The sequence below is a fragment of the Oryctolagus cuniculus genome, chromosome 5 (genome assembly GCF_051225735.1).
Source record: "Oryctolagus cuniculus isolate XC-2025 breed Fujian yellow rabbit chromosome 5, ASM5122573v1, whole genome shotgun sequence".
NCBI lineage: Eukaryota > Metazoa > Chordata > Mammalia > Lagomorpha > Leporidae > Oryctolagus > Oryctolagus cuniculus.
This window is the reverse complement of record NC_142871.1, coordinates 107,193,225-107,213,940: the sequence shown is the minus strand read 5'-3', so window position 1 is coordinate 107,213,940 and position 20,716 is coordinate 107,193,225. Positions and strand designations below refer to the sequence as shown.

Sequence of the window (20,716 nt, the reverse complement as noted above, 5' to 3'; positions counted from 1 at the left end):
ATTATTTTTGGAATGCATATGTACAATGGAATATCTAACTTGACATTACTTAAGTGAATTTGAATTTTTACTTCTATATCAATTTACTACAGCACTTAAAAAAGCAAGATTATTTGGTTTCCAGGACATCAAAGATAGAGAAAAGTATATGTAAATACAATAGACAAACTGTTGTAACCACTAGAGGAAACGTAGTTTAGCAGTATTATGACTAATTAAATACTCATACACCCCACCAAACACACACACACACACACACACATACACACATGCATGAGGGTTCCACAAAATATTCATGGGAAATGCATTATACAAGAAAACCATGCATGGATTTGAAAATTAAACTTATCATTTAATTCCATTTTTCTCTGAACATTTTCACTTGTATGTGGGTGAGTGTTGGGGTGCATATACAATAATAATCCATTTTCACATGTAGTAGAATTTCCTTCTTGTTGTGTGTGATGTTTTTTTTTTAATGTTTTATTTATTTGAGAGGTAGAGTTACAGACAGAGAGAGAGATGCACCTGCTGGTTCACACTCAAAATGGCCACAGTGGCTGGAACTGGTCCTGTCTAAAGCCAGGAGCCAGATGCCTTCTACAGGTCTCCCACACAGCCACAGAGGCCCACATACTTGGTCCATCTTCACTGCTTCCCTGGCCCAAGAGCTGGATCTGAAGAGTAGCAGCCTGGATGTGAATCAGCATCCATATGGGATGCTGGTACAAGGAGAGGCTTAGCCTATTGCAACACAGCACCAGCCCTGCATGGTATATTTTTTAAAGTGAAGTATATCCACATAACATTTGTTGCTTGGGAGGCATAAAAGTTTGCATAGCATGCAAAAATTAAAAAGAAATACAAAGTAGACAATTCTACTTGTTCATTAGTCACTGACATTATGGCAAATTATAGCAGCTTTAGAAATGAAGAGTTACTAGAATTCTTATTTCGGAAGCAATTTAAAAGAAAACTTTTCAAAATATATTTTCTGTGGCAAATTATATAAGATCTATATATAATAACCTTCCTGACTATCCAGAAATAACCTTTGCAACTCTACCTGATTTCTCTTGGACTTTCAGATCTTACATATTAAACTATAACTTTCACTTATAAGTTAAAAAGTAGTGTTTGGTTTATATCTAGCACTCCGTATGAAATGTGCATCTCCAAAATAGCCTGTACAGGAAAAGCTTTACATTTCCCAAAAAAATAAAAACAGGAAAAAAATAGCACTGCAACACAAACTACCTGTATGTTCAAAAAGTGAAAATGATAGTTAATTTAGTAGTTAAAAAAAAAAAAATCTGCTTTCAGGGCAGACACTGGCCTAGCAGGTAGAGCCACCTCCTGCAGTCTAGCATCCCATATAGTTTCAGGTTCAAGACCCAGCTGCTCCACTTCTGATCTAGCTCCCTGCTAATGAACCTGGGAAAGCAGCTGAAGATGGCCCAATTCCTTGGGCCCCTGCACCATCATGAGAGACTGGGAGGAAGCTTCTGTCTCCTAGATCCCAGGTCTTGACCAGGCTGGCTCTGTCCATTTTAGCCATTTTGGAAGTGAACCAGTGAGTGCAAGATACCCCTCTGCCCGTAACTCTGCCTTTCAAATAAATAAATAAATCTTTAAAAAAATCTGCTTTGTATCTCTTAGTGCAGAAGTATGAAAAAAAGACCCATACCTTACACTTTATACAAAAATCAACTCAAAATGGATCAAGGAGCTAAGTCTACAACATGATACTATCAAATTACTAGAGAACTTGGGGAAAACTCTTCAAGACATTCAAATAGCCAAAGATTTCCTGGAAAAGAACCCAGAAGCACAGGCAATCAAATCAAAAAATAGACAAAGGGGATTACATTCCTGAGAAGTTTCTGCACTACAAAGGAAAATCAAGAGGCAATCAACAGAATGACAGAAAATAATAACAAGTTACTTTTAGTATATTACCTGAAGACAGGTAGAAGGTATCATTTCCAAACACCTTTACAAAATGTCTTTGAATTCATGGTACTCAATGATTTTTTTAAAGATTTATTTATTTATTTGAAAAGCAGAAAAGGCAGAGAGAGAGAGAGAGAGGTTTTCCATCTACTGTTTTGCTACCCAAAATGCTGCAATGGCCAGAGCTGGGCCAGTCCCAAAACAGGATCCAGGAGCTTCATCCTGTCTTTCATGTGGGTGCAGGGGCCTAAGGACCTGGGACATCTTCCATAGCTCTCCCAAGCTATAACAGAGCTGGATCAGAAGTGGAGCAGCCGGGACTCAAACCAGCTTCTGTATAGGATGCCGGCATTGCAGGCTGAGGCTTTATCCCATATGCTACATCATCGGCCCCCACAATGAATTTTTGATTCATATATGCATAAATAATTTCTATTTTGGCATGACACTTCTGATAACAAGTAGAGATTGGGAATTTAGGCATTTAAGGCTGAAAAAAGTAGTTGATTTCATGAACACTTCAGTTTGACCTTGTGTTAAATTATGACACTGCTTCCCCTTGCTTGATGCCATGCCTTGTAATATTTTGTTTTTGGTTCCTTAAAAGTTTCCCCAAATTCCAAGTATTTTTTAACTTTTCCTGAAAAATATGTATTACTCTAATTAGTGTGAAATATTTCGCTTATTTTATGCAATTCAAACTGACCTCATTAAAATTAAGCTTCAATTGAAAACATATTTATGCATTATCAGCCATCTGTCTGTTAACATTACTATTATTGGTGTTTTTCATTGCAAAGAAATCCTCTAAAATACTATTATTTCAAGACTATCATTATTTGGCTTTCTCAGTTGAACTTTGCTAATTTCTTTTAAAAATTTCTCCACCATAAAACCACAGAGACATTTTTCTATATTACTGCCCATTAAATGATGGATTTTACCTTTTATGTGTAGGTCTTTAAATAAATTTCAAGTGTACTTCTATATAAAGTATTAAGTTGGGTTCCATTACTGGTGTGATATTGAGCCATTTCCCCAGTATCATTTACTGAAATACTTTGTGCAGTAATATCAATTTATGGACAGATTTCTTATATATCTAGATCCCATTTGTACATGAGTTGTTCGCAGAGCTCTTTGTCATTTCATCCTTCATTCTCTCAAAACCTCCGTATGGGTTTTGTAGTCCATCATAATAGCTGGAACAAAAAATCTCACTCCATTTCTCATCTTTATCAAAGATTACTAGACTATTTATAAAAACATCCTTATTTTCTACAGATTTAAGAACATACTGATTACTTTTACAATAACCTGCAATCATTTGCAATACTGAATTGAATGAGTGAATTTATTTGGAAATCTTGTTCTCTTAGCCATTTTTAAATATAATATATAACGCATGGATTGTAATTTTTTCAGAGCTTACATTATCTTATCATTTTATTGATCTTAGTGGTTAGAGAAACAGTGTATTTTTGTCCTCATGTTTTTGTTGTATTTTCACAAGCAAGCATCTTTTGTTAATTTCTATTTAATATTTGGCATATATTTTTATTATAGGAAATGATAGATGTTATATAATAATTTCTCATTGTTCTCATAGAATGACCTGGAAAATTTTACCTGCTTTCCTATTTTTGGAAGAGGTTGTGTATACTTTCCATTAATTCTGTTTAAATATTTGCTAGAATGTTCCAGTGAAGCCATCTACTCTTGGGCATTACAGAGTTAATACTAAGTCTGTTTTAATTATTGATCCAATCATTTTGCTTATTAGAGATATATCCAGATTTTCTATTTCTTCCTGAATCAGTTTCAGTGGTTTTATATTTGGAGTATCTTTTAATTTCATCACAGTTAACTAATATATATATATATATATATATATGTATGTATCTCCACACTTGTTCATGATGTCTCTTCATAATTCATTTTTCTCTTTTTTCTAATTTTAGTAACTTGGTTCTTCTCTCTTTTAAGCTTAATCTCTTGAAGATTTATTCATTTTGTTAATACTTTAAAAGCAGATTTTTTTGCTTCAGAGATATTTTTTATTGTTTGTTATTATTTCACTATGTACTTTATAATTTCCTTCATTCTGATGGTTTTATTCAATTTCTTCCATTCACTGTGTTGTGGGGATCTAGAATATTGACTAGTATATAATATTTAGTGTAGGCATTTACAGATATAAATTTTACTCTGAACACTTACACCCCATCAATTTGGATACGTTGTGTCTTCATTTTCACTTTCCTCAAAATATTTTCTAACTTTCCTTGTAATATCGTTCAATACATTGGTTAATATAATTTGTTAAGATTTCCTGTTTAATTGTGAATCTACAAAATTTGTTATTCTTCTTTATCCCTAATTTCACCATGTTCAGAGAACACCCCCTTTCTATTATGTCCACCCTTTTAAATGTAATGCAGCTTGCATTACTGCTGAAAATATTGAGTATTCTAAGAAAATGGCCATGTGCTTTTAAGGTTATTCTGCTTTTGTCGGTAGTGTTTTTTAAAGATATCTGCTAGCTATAGATGATTCTTCATGCCAAATCACTTATCTCTTTGTTGATTTTCTACCAAATGTTATTCCTCCTATTTAAAGTGCAGTATTAATAACTCCAACTATTATTGTTGTATTGATTGTATCTCTCTTTAATTGTGTTAGTGTTTGTTTCATGTGCTTGTGAGTATATGGTGCTCTTATTTTTCTTTACTATTTTATTTCTCTTTAAGGTTTATTTTGTCCAATATAAATATAGAGCCTTACACTTTATTGTAGTTTTCCTTTTTTTTAACTTTTATTTAATGAATATAAATTTCCAAAGTACAGCTTATGAATTACAATGGCTTCCCCCCCATAACATCCCTCCCACCTGCAACCCTCCCATTTCCCACTCCCTCTCCCCTTCCATTCACATCAAGATTCATTTTCGATTCTCTTTATATACAGAAGATCAGTTTAGCATACATTAAGTAAAGATTTCAACAGTTTGCTCCCACACAGAAACATAAAGTGAAAAATACTGTTTGAGTACTAGTTATAGCATTAAATCTCAATATACAGCACACTAGGGACAGAGATCCTACCTGAGGAGTAAGTGCACAGTGACTCCTGTTGTTGACTTAACAAATTGGCACTCTTGTTTATGGCCTCAGTAATCACCCTAGGCTCTTGTCATGAGCTGCCAAGGCCATGGAAACCCCCTGAGTTCACCAACTCTGATCATATTTAGACAAGGCCATGGTCAAAGTGGAAGTTCTCTCCCCCCTTTAGAGAAGGTACCTCCTTCTTTGATGACCCGTTCTTTCCACTGGGATCTCACTCGTGGAGATCTTTCATTTAGGTTTCTTTTTTTTTTTCCCAGAGTGTCTTGGCTTTCCATGCCTGAAATAGTCTCATGGGCTTTTCAGCCAAATCTGCATGCCTTAAGGGCTGATTCTGAGGCCAGAGTGCTGTTTAGGACATCGGCCATTCTATGGGTCTGCTGTGTATCTCACTTCCCATGTTGGATCATTCTCTCCCTTTTTTATTCTATCAGCTAGTATTTGTAGACACTATTCTTGTTTATGTGATCCCTTTGGTTCTTAGTCCTATCATTATGATCAATTGTGAACTGAAATTGATCACTGGGACTAGTGAGATGGCATTGGTACATGCCACCTTGATGGGATTGAATTGGAATCCCCTGGTATATTTCTAACTCTACCGTTTGAGGTAAGTCAGCTTGAGTATGTTCTACTTCTAATCAATACTGCTTTTTGAACACAAAAGATATTTTCTGTAAATTCAGGTATGAGCAATTGTATGTCTTTTCTTTTTAGATTGAATATTATCCCATTTATTATCAATGTTAATATTGATACAGTTGGACTTATATGTACCATTTTTCTTTCTGTTTTCCACATGTATAATGTTATTTTTGTACCTCTATTCAGAACTGCTTCGTTTTATATTATGTAAGTAAGTATTATTTAGGACACACTTTTAATTCATTTAATGCTATTTTTACTGAACTATTTGAATTACATTTCATAGTACTACTATATGACTTACCATACTCTTAACTTATCAGAATTTCTTGCAGATTTATACTAATTTGATCCTAGTATGATATAGATCAGTTACTATTACATGGTTGTATTCCTTCTCCTCATCTTTTTGTCCCAGTAATATGATATATGATACATCTATCATCCTATCATATAGCAGTATATAAGAACTGGTATATGAATTACAATATTTTTTTTGACAGGCAGAGTGGACAGTGAGAGAGAGAGACAGAGAGAAAGGTCTTCCTTTGCCGTTGGTTCACCCTCCAATGGCCGTCATGGCTGGCGCGCTGCAACCGGCGCACCGCGCTGATCCGAAAGCAGGAGCCAGGTGCTTATAAGACTTATTATAAAATCTTATGAAATAGTTGAATAATGACTTATTCATATAAGTACAATTTTTTGTCTATAGATAACACTCATAGTCAAATGATTCATGTATACCTGGTTATATTTATTTCACCTTTACGCTGATCTTCGTGTTGACATCTATTTGCTGGATAGTCAGTTGTATTTTCCAGATGCAGTGTGACAGCCCATCCAAGACCACATATACACCAATAACTCTGACTCTCTTCTTCAGCCAAGATAGTGCACCCATCTGTACAACTCTATGAAGTACAAGAATTAAGAATTTTGTAAACTTCTATCGTGCTATAACATTGTTTATTTAAAATTTGCACTTAATATGCACTTTCATGTAATAAAAGTGCGTGTTTCTTTCACAAAAGTAAAGAATAATTTTAATTTACATCAAACCATTTTCTAGTCATTTTAATTCATATTCCAATTATGAAACAACTATAGATTTCCTAATTGAGAAATAAAATTTGATGCATAACTGTCTATTACTTGTTCATTTCATTTTAAACATTTTTACAGGTATTGCTTAAATATTGATAAATATTATTTTATAAAGTATATAGATAGAAACAGATCCATGGAAGAATCTAGTCCAGTATCAATAAATTGTTTTTTTTTTCCTTGAATGGATTTATGAATTTTTCCATGAAGTTATATAGTTTTTCTAAATTCCTTACTAAAAGGAAATAAAATCATACTTTAACACATTATTTAATATTTTCCCAAAGATATGATGATATGATTTTTTTTAGTTATTGTTTATAAATTTTTGGAAGTTTCCTATAGATGTTTTGAATGAGTATCCTGGGTAGATTTAGGTAAATAGTGTCACCAGAGAAGCATATCTCTTTCAGGGGCTTCAATCCAGGCATACATCTCCTGAATTCCTAGGAGTAGCTCCCAACCAACAGTACAACTTCAATAATTTTTTAAAAAATGATCACGATTTTTATCTGGCTTTTTTATTTTTTAAATTTTGCTTTTAGCATATTGCTTAAAAGCTAGTTCCTATTTCTAGCCCAAATTATTAGAAACTGGATTTATGGTCTGATAATTTGGTGGTTATAAATAAATCAATGGCTTAGTGACTTCTAATCTCTATTGGGTAAGATTCCATGGAGAATCTGTCCATTTTAAATTTGGAGCTCAAAGAAAGTAAGAATGTCAAGTACCTTAGGAAGTAGCATAGACCTTAGACATGTGCAGATGAGTTTTTTCAAATGCTATTTACATTTGTTCCATGGCTAAAGCATTATAATCAGAGTTATAAATATTATCCATCTGTGTCTGCATGTCTATTTGTTTACAATTCAGAAATGCCTTTATTTCTGTTTAAACATATAATGATTTCCTACATTCAGAGGATATTAGTTGAAAAGTTTCTTAAAGGAACACTGTTATATTTGACTTACAAAGTTAAATAAAAAACTTATATAGTAAAACAAATATCACTTTATGACATTGCTTTATTATTCTCTCTGTCTACATGCACACAAATTCATATATTATTGCTTTGCTTTCTGAACTTTGAGATTGTATTGTACTTCATACTCAATTACATTAGGGTATATTCATACAAAAATAAGACATTCTTCTTAATTACCTCAGAAAAATTATGAATGTTAGGAAATTAACTTTGGTGTAATATAATATTTTCTGGCCTTTAAACTTTATTCAAAAATTCCTAATTTTTCTAGCTTAATATATAATTCATTTAATTTCACTGTACTAAAAAATAAAAACAATTAAAAAAAACTTCAAATTGACCATAGGAAAAAAGGCAAAATAAGAATCAGTGTTTAATGATTTGATTTTTTATTCTTGTGGTATTTTTTTTTAGAGGTTACGTTGGAAGGTTCAGACTGATGTATCTATCATTATTTTGATTCCTCTGGAAATCCTCCAATGTATTTGCATTATTTGTGAATTCAATATTGTGGGGAGCAACTCGGACTAGACTGTTACTGGAATTAAGACTTATTCTATGCATCTGCTCTCCCACAATATGGCGCTGGGAGAGGAGGAAACAGCTTCTACACAGCTGCCTCCAGTTCAACCAATAAACAGCAGGACCTGCTCCTGATTGGAGGAGAGCAGTGTACTCGGCGTGTGGGTAGCAGAGTTGGGATTGGTGGAAGAGGACTATAAAGGAGGAGAGAGACAACATGCACCAGGAACATCTAAGGGGAACATCTGAGGGAACACCTGTGCAGCCCCCGAGAGAGCCGGCTGGCGGTGTGCCACTCCCCCGCGGAAGTGGGGAAAGTGGCCAGGGGGAACCGCCCTTCCATGGAGGTGGAAGGATGGTAGCCAACCCGGGAAGAACCAGCAGCAAACCCGGGGAGGGCTGAGCAGACTAAAGAACAGCGCAGGGTCCTGTGTCGTTCCTCCACGAAGACGGGGAGTGACAAATATAATATCATTTGCTTTATTATTCTCTACAATTATGACAGTGACATAATATTTAGGTAAATACTAGGTATGAACTATAATTTTTACATAAAATTCCCAAATGATGTTATTTTATTCCTTAAAAATATGAAAAGATGTTTAGACTTTTTTGATTACTTATTCATTTCGACAGAGAGAGAGAGAGAGAGAGGGAGAGAGGACAACCCTCTATCATCATCACTTTTCAGATGAGCCTGTAAGAGGAAGTTATGTAGTGAAGGACAGGCATAAGTTCAACGACTTCATCACCACCTAAACGTCTTAAACCAGGAATGAGTATAGCTGACCACATCAGTCTGCTATCCCTTGGACAAAAATTTTCTTGAATCACTTCTTCAAAATCTGGGACACAGTTTTTCTTGGTCTTTCAGTTAGGATTGAGAGGTTTGGGGAAGTTCTAGAGACAAGGTGTTACACAATTACTGGCTGCTAGCTTTCCTGTGTTTTTCCCAGTCTGTTATGCGAGGCACCACTATTATATATACTTTATACTGTAAGTCATGTACATATCACTGTAATTGGCATAATTTCTCAAAGGACAACCTGAAATTGCAGTAGTTTCTCTGGAGACATTTTTGCATGATGAAGACTGTTCATTTGACAGATGCAATAGAACAAAAAAGGAAAAATCCTCATGAGAAGAATCTCTGTCCTGTGTGTCTAATGAAGATATTATTCTGTTTGATGTACAAAAATTGGCTTTTCATTTTTATACCTCTGGGATTATTATGCACTGGATATTTGACTATATGGCTCCATGAGACACTCAAGTATGTGAATTATGTTTTAAACTGTTAGTGTTAACTTCTTGTTGTGTGTGCTCGTTATTATGTGTATGAGTCATCAAAAATACTGTGTTTTTCTAATGTATTTAAGCCTCTACCCCTGGTTGCAGAGAACAGCTAATTAACCTGCAACTGTCAGCTTATACCTGCCTGATTCTAGTTCTTTTTCACTTACTTTAACTTTTCTCATTTACCTTTTTATTTTAGAGAAAGTTGAAATTAATTTACTATAAATATGCCATCAACATATAAATATCTAGAATTATTGTCCAGATAAATAGTGAAAAATTTAATAAGAAAGAAAAATGATTAATTGCATTTCATTTATGTTTTATGGGGTTGGTACAATATCAATATAATTTCAAAAAGTATTAATCTTTATTAAAAAATTGCATGTGAATGTTATACACAATATAAAATTAGAATATAGTTTTGCAGGGCTGGCCTTATGGAATAGCATATAAAGCTGCCACCTGCAGTGCTGTCATCCTTTATGAGTCCAGTTTGAGTCCCCACTGCTACACTTCAGAATCAGCTCCCTGTTAAAGCTCCTGGGAAATCAGTAGAGTATGGCCCAAGTCTTTGAGCCCCTACACCCATGTGGGAGACTGGAAGAAGCTCCTGGTTCTTGGTTTCAGCCTGGCCAGCTCCGGCCTCTGCTTCTCCTTCTCTGTAACTCTTTGAAATAAATAAATAACCTTGAGATATATTCAGATTAAAGGAATATAATTTTGCATCTATAAAATGACAAAATTGGTATTGTGTAAAGACAAAAAAAGGTTAACAATATTTGGCTAACTCTGAACATCTTTGGAAAACTCCTCTATCACTTTGATTACAAGTTCATTAAAAATGCCCACATCATATATCAAAATGCCTTGGCTAGAGTCCCAGCTTCTCTTCTAACTCCAGATTCCTGCAAATGCACACCCTGGGAGGAAGCGGCTAATAGTTCATGTAGTTGTGTCACTGACACGCAAGTAGAAACCCCGATTGAGTTCTGGGCTCCTGTATCTTTTCTGGTTCATCATGGCCTTAGTGGTCATTTGGGGCAGAGATAGCAGAGGGGAGTTCACTCAGCCTCTCCAGTAAAATTAGTAAATATTAAAATTAATAAAATTTAGAATCTACATTTATTTTAAATGTCTAAAAAATAGAAGTCTAATTTGTACAAGAAGAGTCAAAAATGCCATCTCTTTTATTTTTACTTTAAGTCTCAAAATTGTTAGTGGTAAGAGTACTCTAAGATGAGAAATTTCCCAGAAGTATAGCTACAAGAAAGACAATTGCATTTAATTATGATATTCGAACAATAAAGTGGCATAATCACAATGGTGTTTAAGAGGCTTAAATCAGTTGGCAAATAAAAACATGGATAGAAGACAAAAGGACTAGAGATTGTCGCTCCCCCTCTTCCTGGAGGAACGACACAGGACCCTACGCTGTTCTTTCGTCTGCTCGGCCCTCCCTGGGTTTGCTGCTGGTTCTTCCCGGGTTGGCTACTGTCCTTCCACCTCCATGGAAGGGCGGTTCCCCCTGGCCACTTTCCCCACTTCCGCGGGGGAGTGGCACACCGCCAGCCGGCTCTCTCGGGGGCTGCACAGGTGTTCCCTCAGATAGATGTTCCCCTTAGATGTTCCTGGTGCATGTTGTCTCTCTCCTCCTTTATAGTCCTCTTCCACCAATCCCAACTCTGCTACCCACACGCCGAGTACACTGCTCTCTTCCAATCAGGAGCAGGATCAGCTCCTGCAGGTCATCACTCAAGTTGGCGAGAGGCAGCTGCGTAGAAGTTGTTACTCCCTTCTCAGCGCCATATTGTGGGAGAGCAGATGCATAGAATAAGTCTTAATTCCAGTAACTTAGTCTAGTCCGAGTTGCTCCCAGTTGCTCCCCACAGAGATAAAATGATTGTTCAAATGCTTTATTACCTTTCCAGACTATAATAATCAGAAATAACGATTTCTAAAGAAATCATTGGGAATTAGTTCATGAAGTTATATCTAAACTATGCATAAATTGAACATTAAAGGATTTCCAATAACTTTTTTTTTACAATTAAAGATTAAAAAGACAAGTGAGAAATCATTACATGTGTATGTACCTGTATTATGCCTTCATATGGGAAGCAACATACATGGCTAATATCTTCCAGTGTGTTCATATCAGTTCCATTTCCAACACAGTTGTCAGCCAGAGAAAAGTAAGCCACAATGGCCACTTGAAATTTTTCACCTTCATAAACTTCCATAAAAAGGAGATATAAAGAATTGGTAATAAGACATAGCACATAAGCCAAATATTTTTTAAATCAAACACCATCTAAATTGTCACTTAATAATTTCATGGAATGGTGCAATGACTATCAAAATAACTTTTTGCAATATTAACAACATTTCATCTTTATATATTATGGTTGCTGCTTTACTTCCAACCCAGCTCCCAGCTAATGGCTTAGGAAAAAGGCAGAAGATGGCCCAAGTACCTGGGCTCCTGCCACCCAAATGAAAAGACCAGAATGAATACCTGGCTTCAGCCTGGCTCAGCCCTGGGGAGTAGACCAATGGATGGAAGATTTACCTCTGTCTCTTCCTCTCATTTTGTAATTCTGCCTTTCAAATAAATAAGTAAATATTTTAAAGAAAACAGAACAAGGAAGTTGGGTTGGAAATAGAGCATCCAAGGCACAAACCAGCTCCCATATTGGGTGCCAGCATTATAGAGAGCGGTTTTACTGGCCATGCCACAATGCCCATCCCAAGAAAAAATTCTTAAAATATCATAATAGATAAATTTTCTTTTTCGTAGTGTAATCCAAAGGAAAAAGGGAATTTTTGTATGTGTGTGTGTTTTGTAGCTATAGATACAAATATGATAGACATACATATGAGTTAGCTATAATATAATGTATCTTATATAATAGAAAAGGGACATTGCAAAAACAAAGCTAAATGATGGAATCTGTATTCAAGAAAAAATAGTAAAAACATATACATCGTTATCCCAGACTTGTAATTATCAGAAAAATGCTTTAATTGTGATCAATATGTTGAAGGATCCATAGGAACAGACTGCGATAGGCAAACACACAGGGTATTAAAAAATGAGGGATTTTAGAATCTGTTAAAAATTGTAAACCTCAGAATTTTGTGGAGATAGAAATGAATTAAGTTGGGTCGAGTGCCTTTTACTGATCACTAATGGAACTGATATTCACAGATAATGAAAGATCATAAAACACAGGACATAATCCTCTTAATTTAGGTAAACCCAACTAAATCTCCAAGAAAGTAGATCTAATACTTATTAGGGGATAGCATGTATCTAATGAATCACTTAGCAAAATATTCCTGGTTATGTGTCGCTTATTAACAAACATAAAATATATGGGTTTGTGAGGCATGACTTCCTAGAAAACATTCTATGCATATTATAAATTAAATAGAGATTGTTCCAAAATTGAAACCACCCTTTCTCTTTCCATACTTCACTTGAAATCTCACATATCAATAGAGAAAAAAACCAGAAGTATTTAGGAAGCCAATTAAATTATTCCAAAGCTCCTCAAACTTGCCTATGTAAGTAGCTGCTTATAATTATAAGAATACAGATTATCAATATACTCATAATAAAACAATCAATTATGATATTATCAGCCAATGAAATGAAAGATCAGTAAATTTAATGATAGGTCAATAAAAGGCATATATTCAATGTTCTCAGAGTAAATAACCACAGTTTTTGTAGTTTAACATAATTGATTATGTTCTTCTTTCACTTTTTTGCAGGGGTTTAGTTAGTATCAGCATCTTTTTTTATTAAAATATATAGAATTTGAATAGAAGACTGTATATTCTCACCATGCTTCTTTTTGGAATGATTTAAAAAAAATTTCATTAATACTTAAGAAGTTGGAGGATTATCCAAATTCTGTATTTGACACTCTGATTAAATCAGATTGTCAGAGGGCATTTTTCTAGGAATTATTTAAGTTGTTTACCTTATTAGAAAAATTCCATAATGATAAATTTGAATAAGATTTGCACTTAACTCTGCTAAATCTTTACAATTATATTGCTTCTTCCTCCAAAAGCCTCAAAATAATGAGGAAAAAAAGACAGGAACTTTAATCAAGAAAGAGAGGGGAAAGGTAAGCAATATTGAGCAAATATTGTCAATATATCTTGAGAATGTGATAAAAATATGAAGCTGTTGAATTAGCATAAAATCCATAATCAAAAAACAAAACTCTAATGAGGGGGCCCAATTATGAAAACTAATTTATTATTTGTGTGGCAGCAATTTTTTTTTAGGGCAAATTTTTTTTTTAATTTTAATTTTAATTTTAATTTTTTTTGCACATTTTTTTAACTTTTATTTAATGAATATAAATTTCCAAAGTACGGCTTATGGATTACAATGGCTTCCCCCCCATAACATCTCTCCCACCCGCATCCCTCCCCTTTCCCACTCCCTCTCCCCTTCCATTCACATGAAGATTCATTTTCGATTCTCTTTATATACAGAAGATCAGTTTAGCATACATTAAGTAAAGATTTCAACAGTTAGCTCCCACACAAACATAAAGTGAAAAATAATAGATGATTTTTTAAATGATGATGAAATCAGATCAGACCTATTGTCATGTTTAATCCCAGCAAGAGTCAAGTTGGGAATTAATAATTTCTTCTTCTTCTTTTTTTTTTTTTTTTACAGAAGATCAGTTTAGTATACATTAAGTAAAGATTTCAACAGTTTGCATCCCCATAGGAACACAAAGCGAAATATACTGTTTGAGTACTCATTGTAGCATTAAGTCTCAATGTACAGCACATTAAGGACAGAGATCCTACATGAGGAGCAAGTGCACAGTGACTCCTGTTGTTGACTTTACAAATTGACACTCCTGTTTATGGCATCAGTAATCTCCCTATGCACCAGTCATGAGTTTCCAAGGCTATGGAAGTCTTTTGAGTTCACCGACTCTTATCTTGTTTAGACAAGGTCATATTCAAAGTGGAGGTTCTCTCCTCCTTTCAGAGAAAGGTACCTCCTTCTTTGAAGACCTATTCTTTCCACTCGGATCTCACTCACAGAGATCTTTCATTTAGGGTTTTTTTTTTTTATTTTTTTTTTTTCCAGAGTGTCTTGGCTTTCCATGCCTGAAATACTCTCATGGGCTTTTCAGCCAGATCGGAATGCCTTTAGAGCTGATTCTGAGGCCAGAGTGCTGTTTAGGACATCCGCCATTCTATGAGTCTGCTGAGTATCTCGCTTCCCATGTTGGATCACTCTCCCCTTTATTTATTCTATCGGTTAGTATTAGCAGGTACTAGACTTGTTTATGTGCTTCCTTTGACTCTTAGTCCTTTCATTATGATCAATTGTGAACTGAAATTGATCACTTGGACTGGTGAGATGGCATTGGTACATGATGTGTGGCAGCAATTTTGAGAATATGAGGACTTACAGCATCTGAGAATGTCTTGCTAAGGTATGTTCTGACAATAGGAAGTTAGCAGACACTGATAACTTCTCTTCCAACTTAGAAATTCAGAAAACTCATCTGATTCTTCACTCTCATATGCCAGTCCCTACAAACAGCTAATGTTCTAGGGTGTCAAGTTCATTTGGGGTTCTCCATTGGAAAGACAGTTGCCAATCTGCAACCCCATAGCAGAGTTTTTAGTCATGAAGGGACAAACTCACATGTCAGGTTTCCAATCAGCCTTCTGTGTCTCAGTATTAATTAAACTGCCCAACATTTGGCAGGAAGACTCCAAATGAAAGAGAACAAATTATTATTTAAAATGTACTTAGGGGCTGACATTGTGGTGCAGCCTGTTAAACTGCCACTTATCACACCAACACCCCATAACTGAGTACCAGTTCAAGTCCCAGCTTCTCTGCTTCCAATTCACCTTCCTGCTAATACCTCTGGGAAGGCAAGGCAAGATGGCTAAGTACTTGGCTCCCAGCTTCAGCATGGCCCACCACATGTCTGTTAATGGCAATTTGGAGAGTGAACCAGAAGATGGAAGATATCTCTGTATCTCTGTCTCTGTCTCTCTCTCTCTCTTTTCTTCCATCTCTGTCACTCTGCCCTTCAGATAAATAAATAAGCAAATTTCTGAAAAGAAAATAAGAGTGCTTATAAAGACTGTAAACCTGCATAAAATAGAAGACTAAAACAGACAGAACAATGCTTTAGAGAGATAGGAAAATATTGCATCTTGTAAAAAAATAAAATCTTTTGAATATGTACAATTTAGACAATAGAAAAACGCCCTAAAATATTACAAATGCAATAAAACAAACTAAAACTTCAGCGTTAGAATTGAGATACTCAATTAGGAAAAAGAAAATAGAACAATGCAAAAGAAATAGAAAACAAATTATGAAAATTGGTTCTCTTTACAATAAAAATAAAAAATTTAATAAGTTTAAAAAAGAAGAGAAAATAAGAGGCTAAGTTTAGAGGATGCAATATTCAGTTTTTGAAATTAGCAGCTACAGAAAACAAACAGGCATTCTACTGAGATAACACAGACTTTCTAAAAATTGAAAGACTTGCACTTCCGAGTAAGAGCTTAACAAGCACTCATACAATGAACAAGAACACATTTTCCAAAACTCGCAACATTGTGAAATTTCAGAACATTTGAAAAAGAACTTAGAAAAAGGCTTCTAGACTTCTGAACCATAGTTAATATCAAGGTTGCTGTGACATACACGATTCTGCTCTATTGCATGTATTCCTGTTTTCATTTTGTTCGTCATATCTCATATTGATATTGGGTACAAGCCAGGTTTTGTAGCTATGTTAATTCATTTGCTCTAATAGCTAGTGACCTCACACATGTGTTACTTAGCATATGCAGCATTTTTAGTGAGGCAAAGCTAGGTCAAATACGAAATACATTTGTAACATTGATGACTATTTACAAATTCTACTACTTGGATATTATAGTGATTTTTCCTTATGCCAGTGATGTATAAAATCATCAACCTGGGGGCCGGTGCTGTGGTGTAGTAGGCTAATCCTCCACCTGAGGCAGCAGCAACCCATATGGGTGCTTGTTTGTGTCTCAGCTGTTCCTCTCCTTATCCAGCTCTCTGCTGATGGCTTGGGAAAGCAGTAAAGGATGGCCCAAGTGCTTGGGCTCCTACACCCACATAGCACACCCAGAGAAAGCCCCTCCTGGCTCCTGGCTCATGGCTCATGGCTCCTGGCTTTGGATTGGCTCAGCTCTGCCATTGTGGCCGTTTGAGGAGTGAACCAGAGAATGAAAGACCTCTTCTCTCTCTCTCTTTCTCTGTCTGTCTATAACTTTACCTTTCAAATAAGTAAATAAAATGTTTTAAAAAATTATCAAGCTGTCATACTCTTTTGATTCCAGAATAACAACAGAAAAATTATATGTTTATGGTATTTTAAAATTTTTCTTTGTTCATTCAAGCTTCATAGGAGTGGGAAACTTTTTCTGCCCAGGACCACTTGGATATTTATAACATCATTCATGGTCCATACAAAAATACCAACTTAATGACCATCTTTCCATTCACTTATTGTTTACAGCCCTTGCCTACATTACTGCTAAACTAGGGTCTTTTTGCTTTTTTACTTGTTAAACTTTTTATTGGGTGGAACATTAAGTCCTTGACTGTAATGTAAATTAAAAAAAAAAATGTTATCTCCAAAATCAAGAAAAGGAAGAAAGAAACGGTGAGGGTGGGAGGGAGAGAAAGAGAGAGAAAAAGAAAGAGAGAGAGAGAGAGAGAAGGAATATCATTATATTCTTTTTTTAAAGATATTTTTATTTATTTATTTGAGAGACAGAGTTACAGATAGAGACAGACAGGGAGACAGGTCTTCCATCTGCTGGTTCACTCCTCAAATGGCTACAATGGCCAGGGATGGGCTGATTGGAAGCCAGGAACCGGGAGTTTCTTCCAGGTCTCCCACATGGTTGTGGGGGCCAGAGCATATGGGCCATTTTCAACTGCTTTCTCAGGGCATTAACACAGAGCTGGACCAGAAGAGGAGTGGACAGACAGGAACCAGCACCCATTGGGAAGCTTGCGCAGCAGGCAAAGTCTTAAACTATTATGCCACAGTGCCGGACCCATCATATTCTTAGAATTAAGTCTCTTCATAATTGACCCCAACAGGGTCATCAAGCACCTGAGCATCAAGTGATCTCGGTGAGCCGAAGTGAAGGAGACCCCTAGCCTGGAGAAGGCCTTCCAGTAAGTGGAGGCCCACGGGGAAGTCTGCCCAGCACTGGACACCAGACTCTTCTACACTCAGGCTGAATCCAACTGTGTGCAAGGAGTACTTTGAGAAGGCCAGTCAGTAGCTCATCCCTCGTGCACTGCACCTTCTCAAGCAGGAAGACACCCCAGAGCCCACAGCTGGAGTCCACTTGCAGTATTTCAAAGGTGATTGTAGAAGACAAAAGAACAGTTGTGCTTATTTTGATAAATAATTACTCCAAGTTTTGCTTCTGTAACACTGGCTAAGTTAGGTAGTGGTTAGCTTCTGACACCGGGAGCCTTTACTGGAACTCCTGGAGGGCTAGCCTGTTCCTACAGAGCCCTCAGCGTGCCTGCGTCCTCCATTAGGGAGGTTCCTAGCCTGGCTCGTAGCTTTGTGTGCACCAGATTGCCAGCACCGAAAGCTACAGATCAAGGTCCTGGAATTTTCTTCTTGAATTTCTTTGTAGTTAACTGATTTTTTTTTATATCAAAGATTCTAGTTTTAACTTGTTTGCCACAGGTGTCTAATGTAACTGTTGTAATTCGGTGCTCCTGAAGGTGTTGGAAACAGACTTGAATCATGTTGTTAAAAGCCATGGCAGCAGAGTGACTGAACTGATCACGCATGGCCCCCAGCACTGAGACTTCTGGTTTACAGAGCTTTTTACTGGCTTTATTGTTTAGCTGACTTGCTTCCATACATTTCTAGACGGTGACAAAGTGTAATTATAAAAAATATATTTAGTGAATCCAGGGATGGCATTTTGAAATCATGGTAATTCTCTCTTGAAGTATTCAACATAAAATACATAATATTTTAAAATATAAAAAGAATTGTATCTATGAGTCATATTGAATCTCTTAAAAAAAAACTTGCCCCAACTTTATTGAGTTGTGAGTTTGTGCAGGCCCAAAACAAATGATATCGCAGTGTTTTTGGCAGCCTGCAGGCTGGCCATTCCCATCCCGGTTAAAGCACAGCATTTATGTTGCTTATCCGTCAGGGTTTTGGTCTTTTCCTTCCTCATTTCAGAGAGTCGTTAATTTCTATGATATTATAATATCTTTGTATCTTAGAACCTATAATTCCTTGAAACAAACTGACAAAATATTACAAAAATATGCAAGTCAGACTTCTTAGAGGTATGGCTGTTCCATATATATTATACTGTGGTCCCTAGCTACTCTAGTGGTTTGAGATAACAGTTTTATCAAATGCTAGATTTTTCTGCATGACAGAGATTTATTTTTGGATTTTGCATTTCGCCACGTGCATTGCCTATCACTGCAATGATATTGCGCTTTGCATCAGTGTAGGTGACAGCGTCTGCAGAGCCAGTTCTCTATCTCACCTCCATACACAGTATGCTTTGCATTGGGAACTCGGCCATGTTGTTTATCTTTCCATGTGTACATTAAGAAATAAAGTCCCAGTTTAATAAAGCAAAGAAAACTGTTGTCATTTCATTGAAAATTTAATACACATGTGAAATAACAAAGACAATTAAAACATGCTGTGTTCCATCTCCAACAGTGTATGTTGTTATGTTGTGGCAATTATTATTTTAACTTTTAAAATAATGAATATATAAAGCAATAAAGATAAAATCCTATTTCTTATGTTTTACATAAATTGCAGAAGTATGTATATACTGTGAAATGACTAAATAGAGCTAATTAACACCTTGTAACTGTCTGTGGTTATAATATTTGTGAAGTCACAAAACTCTGTAGTAAAAATAAGCACACTGTCAAATTCATTATACTCAATACTGTGATGGTGATGAGTAAATCAAGTACATTTTATGTATGAAGGCTAAAAGATAAAATGACTAAATGTAACAATAGCTACAAGATGATGTGTATATACTTAAAGTGTTTCTCAGCTTATGTGTACATGAATTTATACTCTAGCAGTAAACTTTCCCCATTTAGAATTATACATTTTCATTCATTTAATCTTATGCATTTTAACATTATAAGTGTTCATCGCATAGAATCTTTATTTCTATTATATATCATTCAAGTAGCTTTTCTGCTGTCCATGAAAGCCATTTATTTTTAATTAGTGCATTTAATTAACTAACAGAATTCTCTCATGACAAGCATGTTTTTGAAACAAATAGGTAACATGAGTAACTAAGTTTAATTTTTTTAAAAACTCAGATTTATATATAATCTTGAACTAAGGCACTGACATCCTAAATGAATATGTAAATAACAGAGACTTGACTAAAGAAGGTATAATGGTAGTGAGATACGGTAAGAAAACAGATGACTTATAAAGGTTTCTCTGGAGATTCAGCAATTTCTACTCTCACAAAAATATTTATAAAATTACAAATAATTTGTGATTTGTAGATTACAATAAATTTGTTATAACATCATCTACCAAAAGTAAGATCCACTATTTCATAGAGGAATGATGGAAAATTTAGGCCAGTGTAGTGGTGCAGAAAGTTGAAATGCTGCTTCCGATGCCAGCATACCCTCTAAGGGCACGGGTTCTAGTCCTGGCTGTGTTTCCAATCTAACTCCTTGTTAATATGCCTGGTAAGCACTTAAAGATGGTTCAAGTACTTGGGCCCCTGCCATCCATGTGGAAGACTTGGATGTTGTTCAGAGTTTTTGGCTGTAGGCTGGTCAATCCGTGACTCTTATGACCATTTGGGAAGTGAACTAGGGAATGGGTGATTTCTTACTTACTCTCTCTTTCTCTCTCTTGTCTTTCCCTTTGTCTTGTCACCCTGCCTCTCAACTAAATGAATAAATCAATAAATCTTTTTTAAAAAAAGAAATTTAAATAATAGTTTGCAGTATCAATTCACAAATTCAACA

General features: G+C 35.4%; 1 protein-coding gene across 1 annotated transcript in view; it reads right to left on the bottom strand.

Moving 5' to 3' along the window:
* The window catches only part of EYS (EGF-like photoreceptor maintenance factor), a 1,804,868-nt gene that overhangs the window by 1,659,578 nt on the left and 124,574 nt on the right, over window positions 1–20,716 (bottom strand). Inside the window, 2 exon segments of the mRNA XM_089333540.1 lie at window positions 6,465–6,631; window positions 11,724–11,863. Coding sequence (XP_089189666.1) covers window positions 6,465–6,631; window positions 11,724–11,863 — 307 coding nt within the window.